The following is a 13,792-nucleotide window of genomic DNA, read 5'->3' as shown; positions in this document are numbered from 1 at the left end:
ACATATTTGAACTATCACTGATTTTTCTCAGGACCTCATAGATTTCAATGCAGTTTTTCCTCCCCACAGAGATTTTCAGCTCAAGGACCATGAGTCTGTTCAGCAGGGCATGAGTTATGTCTCTGGTTCCTATGAGCAGGTAACAACTGTATCTACCTTTTTCCTTATCCATGAAAATCAGTGTTTATTGCTGGTCTATTCCTACCATATAGATGGATTTAATTCATCCAATTGGGAAGGGATCTCCTAGGATTTTGATGGTTTCCTTTCCCTCGGCAACCCTAAGAGTGAGACAAAAGACAGTGAGATAAATTATCTCTTGAACACTGCTAGTCTTAGGGCTGTAAGGATACTCACCTTCTTCATCATCCAGTATTCACTGCTAGACCCCACCAGGATCTGCTATGCCTGTTGTCCTTGTAGCTTATCCTTCCTTAGACCTTCATCCCTGAGGGGTCTGAGGCCCAAGTCTCTTCTCATTCTTTTAACTTTTTACCTCCATAACTGGAAATGGAAGACCAAGGAGTACCTAAATAGATTATTTAGGAACTCAATATATTCCTCCATACTACCTAGGTTAAAAGCAGCTTGTTGAGACCGGAGCAACAGTATGGTAGGCAGGATACTTACTTTACGTGCATCCTATATGGTCCCCTGAGCCTGCCAGGTGTGGTTCCTGAGACAGAAACAAAAATAAGCCTAGACCATTGCCAGTGTGACCCCCAAATAAACAAACAAACAAAAAAGTAGCCTACATGATTTCAGTCAACTAATCCCACCAAGATAAGTACTTCTTTAATTTTTTTTTTCTTTTTGGGTTACACCTGGCGATGCACAGGGATTACTCCTACCTCTGCACTCAGGAATTACTCTTGGAGGTGTATTCCTCCAAGGTGTACTCAGGGGACCATATGGGATGCTGGGAATTGAATCCGGGTCAGCTACATGCAAGGCAAACGCCCTACCTGCTGTGCTATCGCTCCAGCCCAATAAGTGCTTCTTTAAATGTCAGCTGAGGGTGAGACATTAAGAGGATAAAATGGTCAGGAGGCAGCAAAAGCTTATAAGTGGAGATCATTTCTAGGGCTTACTGTGAGTCTAAGGGCTCAACTGAACTTACCACCTGACAGGAAGTTCTGAACAAGTATTCACCTCAGGTGTTAGGGTACTTGTCTCAAGCCAAGCAAGCACCATAATAGTTGTTTTATAGAACACATATAAACCAGCCCCTGTGGGCTACACAATCTTGCTCCACATTGATAGAAACCCAAGTTGTGATCTATTTCCACAGAACCTTGCCACTAATTCCATAAGGTGCCTCTCCCTTCCATTGATACTTCCAACCCCTAAACTCTGCCAAGTCTTATCACCCAGCCAGAAGGGCTTCTTTTCACTGCTGCTCACTCCGCTGTTCTGCAGAGAGCTTTCCTCAGCTGGGCTGCATTTCAGCATGAGTACCTGAAAGATGGGTCAAAGGTCTGGAAGTATGTCAAGTCCCAGGTTTAACTGAGCAGCCTACTGGGAGTAACTTCCTAACACCACCAGGTGTGGGCCCCTTCCTGCGGGGAAAAAGCATATTTCTTGGGGCTGGAGCAATAGCACAGCGGGTAGGGAGTTTGCCTTGCACGTGGCCGAGCCGGATTCGATTCCCAGCATCCCGTATGGTTCCCTGAGCACCACCAGGACTAATTCCTGAGTGCAAAGCCAGGAGTAACCCCTTTGCTGGGTGTGACCCAAAAAGAAAAAAAAAAGCATAGTTTTTAAAAACTAGAATACTGTACAATTCTCTTTTCCTTCTCCTCCTCTTTGTCCTGCTCTTCTTCCTTCTCCTGCTTCCCCAACCCCCTCCTTCACTTTTCCTGCTTCTCTTCTTCCCAGCTTGTACATTGGAACAGAAGCCTGGCCTTCTGCTGGCTCACTTTCCTTGTGGGGGATGTTGAGGTGACTCCCCCTCAGGGCCCCAAGCTTGCAGGCTGGTCTCCTGGGCACTGGCCCGAGAGCATCCAGCAGGTGCTTCCTCCCCCAAAGCTTCCATGGGGTCAAGGCAGGAGCCGCAAAGGCCTCACGAGGTTGTTCCCCCAACCGACACTTCAAACCCCAGAAAACTTAGGATGGGGTCCAGGAACTGGATGTGCCATGTCCCCACCCCTGGGAGGGCGGAGGAGGCTGCCCACCCAGCCCAGACGGGCCCTGGAGCTCTGACAGTGCTGGAGAGACGGAGCTGGGTGCCCGCCACCATGTTCTGGGTTCCTGTCCTGTTGGCTCTCTTTGCCTTCTGCACAGGTGAGAACACCCCAAGGCTTGCAGGTCTTGGCCCCTTCCCCACCCTGCCCGGCCCTGCCACCCACATGCTTCTGTGTCCCCAGGTTCTGAGTCTCAGCCAGTGCTGAAGCAGCCGCCGTCAGTGTCCTCGCCCCTGGGAACCACAGTCCACCTGGCCTGCACCTTGAGCAGTGACTATGACATCAGCAGTTATGCCATCTACTGGTACCAGCAGAGACCTGGGCACCCGCCCCGGTTCCTGCTGAGGTATTTCTCCCACTCCAACAAGCAGCACGGTGCCAATATCCCTCCTCGCTTCTCAGGATCCAAAGACGCGTCTGTGAACACTGGGTATCTGAGCATCTCTGAGCTGCAGCCTGAGGATGAGGCTCTGTATTATTGTGCCGTGGGAGCCAGGCACATAGAGGAGAGAAAAGAAAACAAGGATCCTGCAGCTCCAGAACATGCTCTTCCCGAACTGAAGCCAGGAGGCGCGCGTCTTGGCATGGAGGGGGAGGAGAGGTGAGGAGGGTTCAGCAGGGCCGTGCAGAGCCGAGACAGGAACTGCCGGCTCCTTGGTGGCCAGCAGCATGGCTGTGGGTGTCGCGGGAAGGCTGGATTGTGGGATTAAAGCTGCTTGCACCTGAGAAGCTGTTTTGCGGAGTTTGTTCTGACCGTGTTGAATGTGAACCCTATTGAGGTCTAGATGGGCTATGAAGTACTCGAATGGGGAGGGCGTGATGGGCGGGGTGGGGGGAGGCTGTTAAAGGTCCCAAGAGACTGGCTGGTCACAGATGACCTAGACTGGTCCCCTGCCTGTTTGTTTTGTTTTGGGGTCACACCCAGCAGTGCTCAGGGCTTACTCCTGGCTCTGTGCTTGGTGGTGCTTGGGGGACCATATGCAGTGCCTGGGATTGGATATGGATCAGTTGCATGCAAGGCAACCCTTTCCACTGCACTATCTCTCTGGCCCAGAACCCCTGGTTTTGTGGGTAGTGGGGCGGGGGGGTGGCAAGAGGACTGTCTCTCTGCTGAGGACAGGATGCTCTGCTGTCATCTGATTGCACACATGGATCAGCTTAGAGAAGGCTTTTGTTGGGCCTGTGCAGAGGAGAACTGGTGCCTAACAATAGAGCTAATTTACTGCTGACACTTGGGTGTACGCTGTTCTTATCGTGGGCATACCCTGTGCACTGGCAGGGCCTCCGCCCACCAAATGCCAGTACGGCTCCCTCCCACCCCTACTCAGAACAGTCAAAAGTGTCACCAAACATTGACAACTGTCCCCAGAGTTGCGAAATCCCTCGCCTCAAGCTGCGCTGGCCTAGGTGAGATCACAATTCTAGTCCTCCACATACACATATACAGCGGCTGGCAGGTATTTCCTGTCCAGGACTAGGTACGGCTGCCAGTTCCCTGGGTGACAGGGTCTTTATCTGCCCATAGATAATCTGTCCACAATGGACAGCACTGTGATCCTGTTCAACAGTATTAACAGAAACAGATCTTGCAGGCCTGGGTCCGGCATCTCGAACAAACTTCCCAGTAACTACCTCGAGGAAACATGATGAGAAAAAAACTGAAAGCCAGGGTGAAGGGGTGTGTGATCCGCAGTGGCCACCCAGAGATGTGGCAGGTTTGGGGAAGGGGACCCTGTGTTTAGAGATAAACTTTGATTCTTAGGGGTTGGGAATGTCTTGCAAGAAGGAGCAGGGAATCAGGCTTCTGGCCCCTGGGCAGTGGGTGAGTGTCACACGTGCACAGGTGTGCTGAAAAGAGGTGCAGCCTGCCCCAGCACCCCAGATACAAGATAGAAGTGGCTGAATACATCGATGGAGACAAGCCGGGCCAGACCAGAGAGCACGCAGAAGCTCCCCCAGGCCCCCATGAGAGCTGTTAGGGTTCCCACAGTCCAGCGCCTCCCCACCCCCACCCCCCGCTGCTGCTGGAGGGGTCCCATTCTAGGGACACACAGCACAGAGCACAGAGCACTCCGAGCATGCGCACGGCCCAAGCAGAGTGGGACGGGTTCTTGAATCTGGCCTCACTCAGGGTGGCCCTCATGAGCTCTGAGGGATGTCAGGAAGTCAGGGTGTCTGTCGCAGCACCCCGTGATATGGCTAGACTGACGCCCAGGGACTGCCCGGCGAGGGCGTGTGGCATCCATGGCTTCTACCTGGGGAGCCTGGGGAGTCTCATGAAGGTGAGCAGCCACCGCAGTGGCTCTGCCTGGAACACCCTGGGTGAGAGTGGACGGGGACAGGGACCTGAGGCCAAGGGTGCTTGCGTTCAGACGTGAGCTGCAGGCCAGCGAGTGAGGGGACGGAGGAGTGGACCGCGAACTGAGTCTCCCTGGACCCTGTGTTCCAGGCTGGCAGTTTGCAAAAGTTCTTCCTTCAAGGTTCCCAGTGAGAAATCACTCTTCTGCATTTTCCAGAGCTTATCTATGTCAGTAGACCACTGAAACAATGTCCACAAGCTGTGACTGTCTCCCTTGCCCCAGACACTCGCCACTCCCTGTCTCCTCAGGGCCACTTCACGTTTGCAAAATGCTAGTGGCAGCCCAAAGAACTGATTTCACAACCTCTCTGAGTTGCAGTCTAAACTTTGAAAAGTAGCAGCTGAAGTATTATCCTGCGCTCAATTATTTTTGCATAACATGAAATTTTCTTAAGCAACTCCAAGAGGGGTGAATTGGTAATAATAATAATAATAATGTAGCAAACATATATCTTACATCTGGGCACTTCTCAATTTAAAGCAAGTGTGTTTATTTGCTGTCAGGGAGCTGCCAAGTGACACTCAGGAGGCCTGGAGGCGCTTCCCAGTGACTCTTAGCAGACAGAACAACTGCAAGGATCTGCAGCCATGCTGAGACCACCCAGCAGTGCTCTGGGTCACACCACGGGGTATTTAGGGGACAGGGAATCAGGCTTCTGGCCCCTGGGCAGTGGGTGAGTGTCACACATGCACAGGTAGGCTACATTGAAGACATGCCCCTTAATACCTGTACAATATCTCTGGCTCTCAATACAGTTTTCAAGGTCAGATAAGGCATGACTGTGATTATCTGAGGGCCTCCCTCTCCTTCACTTCCACTTCTAGAGAAAGTAGACCAGAGGTCTGGGGGCTGCCATTTCAGAGGGAGGAGGGCAGAGTCCAGAAGTTCTCAGCTCCAGCCCTGGTGGGGTCTCATCACCTCCCTTCTCCTCCTCACAGCCCTGCTGACACCCACCTCCACACAGGGACCCCAAGGCCACCAGGAGTGTCACTATGATGTGGGGAAGAGGGTGGACTCAAGGGAAGAAAGGAAAAGGGGCCTCATGTAAGTGAGACTCCCTCAGCATTGAAAGCACTGTCCTGGGCTGGAGAGATAGCACAGCGGGTAGGGTGTTTGCCTTGCATGTGGCCGACACGGGTTCGATTCCCAGCATCCCATATGGTCCCCTGAGCACCGCCAGGAGTAATTCCTGAGTGCAGAGCCAGGAGTAACCTCTGTGCATCACCAGGTATGACCCAAAAAAGCCAAAAAAAAAAAAAAGAAAAAAAAGAAAGAAAAGAAAAGGAAAGCACTGTCCTATGGTGGGGAGGAGAGAGAGAACCCAGTAAATGCCATCTTTATAATTCTATCACATTTCTCCAACACCTGCTTCCTGCTAACCCTCCACCCATTTCCTTCCCTGTCACTGTCCCTGCCCCTGGGACCATCTGCCCCCGCAATCCCAGGCCCAGGGAGGAGGCCGCAGACCAGGGTCCCCGGGGAGCAATGTGTGTCACAGGCACAGGTGTGGCCGACCAGGAATGGGGAGTGGGGGAGGTGGTTGAGTCTTCCTGAACACAGGGCAGCTGGCAGAAGCCCCTTAGGGACCTCCGACACCCCCCTCGAAGTGTTGGCGATGGGCCTTAGAGCGGGCAGGAGGGGGGATGGAACCAGAGAAGGCCCAGGCAGAAGACAGGGTCACAGACAGAAGACAGCATCATCCCCTCTGTCAGCAAGAGAGACCAGGGTGCTTGACATCCCCTCTCCAGGGAGGGAGTCCAGGGCAGTACAGACCTTGAATTCCAGATGGCACCTGGGACAGGCCAGCTGGGCAGTGTGGCCCTTAGGGGACAGAGCCCAGGCCCCCAGAAGCACTGGCCCCTCCTGCTGCTGGGCCTGGCCGTGGGCGCCCATGGCCTGTTGCCTTCCCCAGAAGCACCCGGGACTACAGCCCTGGGCCCGAGACCCCCAGCAGGAAGTAACTCCTTGAGCCTGTGGGACAGGTAAGGCCCCGAGGGTCACCGCAGAGGGTCCCACAACCCAGACTGGAATAGAAGGACAGAGGATGGGTGGCCGAGGGGAGAGCACCCTAGCAGACCCATGCTTTATTTCCAGTCTGCCACTTGGCCCAGTGCAGAGCTGTGGCCACTTTTGTCTACAATATTTGGAAACAAATATGATTGTATTAAGGTATTATTTCTCTTCATGATTGAGTCGAGTTTGGGGCAACCCTTTAATTTTGCATCCAGGCTAGTGCTTCGCTGGCCTCACCCTGGTGCTCTGGGTTGGGTCGAGAGGGGGGCAGGAGAAGGGCAGCAGCCGAGTCTCCCTGTCTTAGCCCACCAGCACCCCTCACCCGTGGTGTCTCCCAGCCAAGGCTGCCTGCTGTGCCTGGCTCCTCAGGAGCCCAGCCTCTCTCTGGGTGCAGGGGCCTCCATGGGAAAGGACCAGCCCAGGGTTTGGGGAGCAGATTCACCCGCCTTGCCTTGTGCCCTCAGCCCTTGCTCTGCGCGCGGTGAGTCCCAGGATAGAAACCCCGGATAATGGTGTTTATGCTCACACATCTATGATCAAGTGTCAGTGATAAGATTCCTCACTGGGGGCTGGAGCGATAGCACAGCGGGTAGGGTGTTTGCCTTGCACACGGCCGACCTGGGTTCGATTCCCAGCATCCCATATGGTCCCCTGAGCAACGCCAGGAGTAATTCCTGAGTGCAGAGCCAGGAGTAACCCCTGTGACCCCCCCAAAAAAAAAACAGGGAAAAAAAGATTCCTAACTGGAGGGGCAGCACCTCCTTTCAGTGACCCACAAAGCAGGCTGGACTGTATCTTTTTTTTCACGGGTGGGGGTAGAGACCAAGAGGTGAGGGCTCTTGCTTAAGATCACCACAGCCGACGTCAACTTGAGTGTCCAAACTCGGCAGCCCCCAACAGTCCCCACTTCCAATCCTGACCTCCCGGGCCTCAGTTTATACTCACAGCAATGTGATGGATTAGAAACGAGCAAGGGACCCCACCTCAGGGATGCTGGGTCACTATGGTGGCAGGCAGGGTCCGGTTGAGCCTGTTTAGTACTGGTACTGCAGCCCAGCCAGGGAGAGTAGAGCGGTCAGCACCTCAGACAGGGAAAACACAGGGGAATGTAGCCTCACCGCCACCCCATCATTTTGACATCCAAATCAATGTCCAAGGGGGAAAGGAGCCCGGATGAGGTATAGGCATGGGAATTCACCCGGGCAAGATGATCTGGGCATGGACCCTCAGGAAGCTCCCAGGGGTCCACCAGACCAGTGGATCTTGGAATCAAGGTAGCGAAGAATGTTGTGAGTGGAGAACTGGAAAAGAGACTTCATCTGGGAACTGATGAAACATTTTGTCATTTGCTTGGAGAGGGGTTTGGGCCATCTCCGGAGTGCTCAGGAGCCACTGTTGGCTTGGTGCTTGGGGGTTGCTCTGGGTGAAACTGGGGTGCAAACCTGGCCTTGCTTCCACAAAGAGAGCACATGGCCCTCTGTGCTCTCTCCCGGCCTGTGGACATGACCAGACAAGATAGACAGAAATTCAGGTCTAGAGACCCTCTCAAGGAGTATGCTTGGGTGTCCCTGCAGAGTGGACAGCTGTGAGGAGAGAAGCTGGAGGGAGGAGAGACAGAAGAGGTAGGGTCAGTTTATATTTTAGCTTCTATTTATGTGTAAGACAAGTATTGACCCTATTGAATTATCCCTTTGTCACATCGGTAATACAAGTCAATAGAATACAATAGGAGAAACACAGATTATCAATCCAATTCGCCTGTGTATTTATGTTGATATTCATCTAAATCTAGATCTGTCTTTATGCCAGTGCTACACTCTTGATTACTTTAGCCTAGTCTTGCAGCAACGTTAAAATTTGGGAAATGTTCATACTTGATTTAATTTTCTTTTTTCAGATTGCTTTGTTTCTTGAAAACTGTTGCAATTCCGTATATGAATTTTAGGATCAGGTTTCCTGAAACATGCCTGGCTATTGAGATTTTGGTAGGGAGGACGGTGACTTTCTAGTCCTCTTTGGCTAATATTGCCATCTTAACAATATTAAGTCTTCCACATCGTGATCACAGATGTCTTTCCAACATCCAGCTGGAGATGGTCACAGGCAAAGTGGGTGGCTGAGATGGACTTGAGCCTCACCACAGGAGCAGGAATAAGTATCCGTGAAGTGGAGAGACGACAAAGATGAACTTAGCTTGGTAGTCTGAGGTTAGCAGTCAAGCCAGGGTCAGAGAGAAAGGAGCAATGGGAACTGCTTGGGAAGAACTTGAAAGAGCATCACTGGAAAGAAGGGTCACCTCCGGGTCACATCCCGAAGAGAAAACAGAAACCTAGGATGGAGAGAGGGTCTAATTAGCCTTGACTGAAGAGGTCTGAGGGAGAGATGGGGGAGGGGGAGGTTCCTTCTCTGTTTCAGCTCATCAAACAGGACCTGGCAGACAAAGGCTTGGGAATCATTGTTGGTACAGGGACAGAGGGTGGATGAAGAATGAGATGGTAGATTTTTGAGAGCTCAAAAAGGGCTTCGGGAAAGAGACAGAACTGAACTGGATCTCAATGAGCAGGGACAAAGGAGAAGGGGATCTCCTCTTGGAGGAGCCAGGGATGACCTGGTATATCTATGGGCACAGGGAAGAAGTCTACTTAGCTCGACTTAGTTCTGGAGAAGAACACCCGGGGATCCTAAAATGAAACCGGGAGAGGTTGGGCGAGTCTGAGCCAGCTCAGACCACGCCACCATAGGAGAGGGTGAGGCACTCAGAGATGGTTCAACTGTCTACTGGGTGAAGAGTCACCATTGCAAGGGGCACTAGGTGATGAAGGACAGGCTTGAAGGGGTCACTCTTCGGTGTCTCCAGGAAATGAATGTTGTGCCCGAGAGATAGTATAGCAGGTAGGGTGCTTGCCTTGTACACAGCCGACCCAGGTTGGATCCCGGGCACCTCATATGGTCCCTTGAGCCCCACTAGGAGGGATATCTGGACCAGGAGTAAGCCCTGACACTGCAGGCATAGAGAAAGGAAGGAAGGGAGGGAGGGAGGGAGGGAGGGCGGGAGGGAGGGAGGAAAAGGGAGGGAAAGAGAAAGAAAGAAAGAAAGAAAGAAAGAAAGAAAGAAAGAAAGAAAGAGAGAAAGAGAAAGAAAGAGAGAGAGAGGCTGGAGAGATAGCACAGGGGTAGGGCGTTTGCCTTGCACACAGCCAACCCGGGTTCGATTCCCAGCATCCCATATGGTCCTCTGAGCACCGCCAGGAGTAGCTCCTGAGTGCGGAGCCAGGAGTAACCCCTGTGCATCACCAGGTGTGACCCAAAAAGCAAAAAAAAAAAAAAAAGAAAGAAAGAAAGAAAGAAAGAGAGAGAGAGAGAAAGAGAAAGGGAGAGAGGGAGGGAGGGAGGGGGAGGGAGGAAGGAAATGATTTGCTGCCTTAGACAGGGGTCGAACATGGGAACTCACTAAGCTGTGGGCCCACCTGGGAGGTGGGGGGCAATGACCCAGCCTTAGAACAGACCCCACCGGCTGCAGCCCCGTCCTATCGTGCCCTGCAGGTTTCTGCTCTGGCTCAACTCCCAGAGGGCGGGCCCCAGGTGCTGGCCCAGCATGCTGTGGCCCGAGGCATGGTATGTCTTTGGTGCAGGGACCCAGCTCTTCGTTCTCGGTAAGTGACCGTCCAGCTTTCCCAGCCTGTCCCTCCCGTCTGCTCTTGCTGCCAAGTCATTTTCTCTCCAGGGGGTGGGGGCTGCTGCATTCAGCTGCCTTTCTTCGTGGGACCCCAGGGAGGACATGGATCTTGGGTTCCCAGCAGGAACAATTGCACTTAGAGTCGAACTGACCAACAGTAAGACAAGCTAGGCCTGGGGGGCTGAGTTAGGAATTTGGGGAGTTGGACATGGACATGGTGAGATGAGGGGGCTCCTTTCCCAGGGATCGTCTAGGGCTAGTACACACGTTGGGCCAGGAGGCCAGTTCTCCTGGGGGACACTCAGGACTCCAAGTGTAGGCCAAGAGCTTGATGTCCACCCACACTGGGACGGCCTCACTGGCAGCTGGGGCAGGGCTGAGGCTGTGACCAGTCCCCGGGGCATGGAGGACAGCCCCGCGCTCACTGACAGATGCCAAGAGAATCTGTGTCGCTTTGGTGGCAGCCCTGTGGCCTTCTGATGGGCTGTGAGGACAGGGGCATCGGGTCTAGGCGAGCGGGGAGAGTTGAGGACACCCTCCTAGGACAGTGGCAAACTAGAAGTGGATCTGAGGGACAGAGACGTGTGGGTTCCAGGACACCCTGAATCCCGGTTCCAGGTGTCTCACCTGTCCGAGGAGACACTCGCTGCCCACCTTCCTCACAGGAGAGGACTGTGGGGGCTGTTCAGGGAAGGAAGGAAGGAGGGTCGGGGGCGATGGATGCCAGGTGGGATCAGGACTCACCAGATGGGTGAGCGTGGCCGTGGGGGCCGCTGTGTCTGTGTCTCAGTGACATAAAGGCTCTTGCACGTGGTAGGGAGGAGGGATGTGCAGAGCCTGAGAGGAGCCCTGGGCTCTGCTGGCAGGGGCGAGTCCTCCCCACGAGAGCAGATGATGGGCAGGGGGCCGAGCTTGGTGGCCAGAGAGGAGGCAGCTCTGGTGCCCCCGAGACTCCGGCCTCCCTGCCCACCACGAGCCAGCAGAAAGGCTCAGACACAGCCCCACAGAGGCACAAGGGAACGTGGGCTCTGAGGCTGGGCTGAGGCTCCGGAGGCCAGGCTGATTCCAAACCCAGAGAGCAGGCGGAGGAAGGGCCCCCGGCTCCCCTCACACGTGGAGAAACTGAGGCTGCACAGCAGAGGGGTTCAGCACCTTCACTGGTATTCTTGGGAAAGGGATCATGGGCGAGGCCCCTGGACTTGTGAGAGGTGAGGACTGTCCGCTGCCCAGGGGAGAGAAAAGAAGCCAGGAGCAGAGACTGGTCCCGGCAGGAATGCCGTGGAAGGGACTGCCCCAATACCTGAGTGGGCTCCTCATGCCCCCTTCTCTGTCCACACAGGCCAGCCCAGTTCCACACCCGTGGTCACTCTGTTCCCACCCTCCCCGGAGGAACTCCGGATCCACAAGGCCACGCTGGTGTGTCTGATCAGTGACTTCTACCCTCGTACCCTGACGGTGGCCTGGAAGGCGGACAGCCGCCCCATCACGCAGGGCGTGGAGACCTCGGAGCCCTTGCAGCAGGGCAACCTCAAGTATGTGGCCAGCAGCTTCCTGAGCCTGTCCACAGAGCGGTGGAACTCCCACGGCCAAATCAGCTGTGAGATCACACACGAGGGCAGCACCGTGAAGAAGACGGTGACCGCCGCAGAATGCCGTTAGGTCCCCCAGCTTCCCCCACCCAAGGGGGCCTGGAGGAAGAGGACCCCGAGGAGGGGCAGCCCTCCCACCCCAGCCCACCCCAGTCCTGCTCTCAATAAAATGTCTCCCTTGGCACCAGGCACCAGTTCCTGCTCATTTCCCCACTTTGGTCCCACATTTAATTTTCAACCACTCAATTGGGGCCGGAGCAATAGCACAGCGGGTAGGGTGTTTGCCTTGCACGCGGCCGACCCGGGTTTGATCCCCAGCATCCCATATGGTCCCCCAGCACTGCAAGTAATTCCTGAGTGCAAAGCCAGGAGTAATCCCTGAGCATTTCTGGGTGTGACCCAAAAAGCAAAAAAAATATATATTTTTTTCAACCACTCAAGGTAGGTGGGGGAAATCTTTGGCACATGCTGGGGAAGTATCATCCCGAGGGTATCTTAGGAAACCGGCCAGGTCAGAGGGGTCTAGGGCTTCTGCTCTTCCCTTCCTCTGGCCTCCCCCAGTGCTCCCAGCACAACCCGTCGTGCCCACCTCCTGCCACCTCCCTGGCAGAGGAGGTCATGCTGGTGAACTCCAGATGATATTTCCTGCTCTGCTCCAGGCCAGGACCCTCTAGATGCCCCAGGCGGTCTTGGTCCTGGGTCCCCTGTGCTGAGCTGTCAACCCCCATAATGCCCTCCTCCCTCAGCCCAGCTCAGCTCCGAGTCATCCTCACCACCTCCCTGATCTCCTGAGGAGACCCAAGGGAGTCCAGGGTGATTCAGGAGTATAGGTTCAGACTCTTTTGTTGTTGTTGTTATTGTTATTGTTGTTGTTGTTGTTTGGGTCACATCTGGTAGAATCAGGGGACATATGGGATGCTTGGAATCGAGCCCAGGTTGGCCACAAGCAAGGCAAGCACCCGACTCACTGTCCTTCCCCAACCTGCCCCACCTTTCTGCTCTTGCTGCCAAGTTATCTTCTCTCTGGGGGTTGGGGGATGCTGCATTCAGCTTCCTTGTGTTCCCCCATATTTTCACTCACTCTTTCAGGGTAATTAATAAAGAAGGAAATAATAAAGAAGGGGCATAGGAGCTGGAGTGATAGCACAGCAGGTAGGGTGTTTGCCTTGCATGTGGCCAACCCAGGTTCGATTCCCAGCATCCCATATGGTCCCCAGGCACTGCCAGGAGTCATTCCTGAGTGCAGAGCCAGGAGTAACCCCTGAGCATTGCCAGGTGTGACCCAAGAAGCAAAAAAAAAAGGGGGGGCATAATAATAAATATGGTCTTACATTTCTAAAAAAAATTGTACTGTTGTTTAGGTTGCATGGTCATGATAGCTTGAACATGAATGGGACTGAGGTATCTGTTTTTTTTTTTTTTTTGCTTTTTGGGTCACACTTGGAGATGCACAGGGGTTACTCCTGGCTCTGCACTCAGGAGTTACTCCTGGCGGTGCTCAGTGAACCATATGGGATGCTGGGAATCGAACCCGGGTTGGCTGTGTGCAAGGCAAACGCCCTACCCGCTGTGCTATCTCTCCAGACCCTTAACTACACTTTCACCACCACCAAAGTGCCTGAAGCTCGCCAGCCCCATCCTTATGTCACTTTTTGTCGCTGAGCTTTCTCCAATAAGTGACAGGGTGGACGCTCCTGTCTGCCATGCCACACGGGAGAATATGGGCAGGATTGGGGTGCAGAGAGTGTGTGGTGATGGTCACGCTTCTGTAACGGGTTCACACAGAGAGAATCAAAGAGAAAAACCAGAGCTGGGTGGCAGTTGTAAATACTGAAATTAAACATTTTATTCGTGAACTACTGCAGTAGGAGAAAGGAGGGTAAGAAGCATGGGGAGGCGAGGAATGGGGAAAGGCGGTGGTGTTGGCAAAGCCAATCTAAGAGGCTTCATGGCTGAAGGTCGGTCAGCGCT

General features: G+C 53.8%; 1 protein-coding gene across 1 annotated transcript; it reads left to right on the top strand.

The window, feature by feature from the left end:
• Positions 1–2,237: 2,237 nt before the first annotated feature.
• On the top strand, positions 2,238–11,891 carry LOC130029778 (immunoglobulin lambda-1 light chain-like). Its single transcript, XM_056120805.1, has 4 exons — positions 2,238–2,283; positions 2,367–2,668; positions 10,167–10,209; positions 11,572–11,891. Exons 1-4 carry the CDS (start codon positions 2,238–2,240, stop codon positions 11,889–11,891), a joined length of 711 nt encoding a protein of 236 aa, XP_055976780.1.
• The last annotated feature ends 1,901 nt before the right edge of the window (positions 11,892–13,792 follow it).

This window comes from Sorex fumeus, unplaced genomic scaffold (assembly GCF_029834395.1).
Source record: "Sorex fumeus unplaced genomic scaffold, SorFum_2.1 ptg000043l, whole genome shotgun sequence".
Lineage (NCBI taxonomy): Eukaryota > Metazoa > Chordata > Mammalia > Eulipotyphla > Soricidae > Sorex > Sorex fumeus.
This window is presented reverse-complemented; position numbering and strand designations above follow the sequence as displayed.

Excerpts from the sequence above, each read along its gene's own strand:
- LOC130029778 (XM_056120805.1), top strand. The coding sequence starts at position 2,238 with ATGTTCTGGGTTCCTGTCCTGTTGGCTCTCTTTGCCTTCTGCACAG. Across the intron at positions 2,284-2,366 it reads TCTCTTTGCCTTCTGCACAG|GTTCTGAGTCTCAGCCAGTG; the intron begins GTGAGAACACCC and ends CTGTGTCCCCAG. Across the intron at positions 2,669-10,166 it reads AGGCTCTGTATTATTGTGCC|GCATGGTATGTCTTTGGTGC; the intron begins GTGGGAGCCAGG and ends CTGTGGCCCGAG.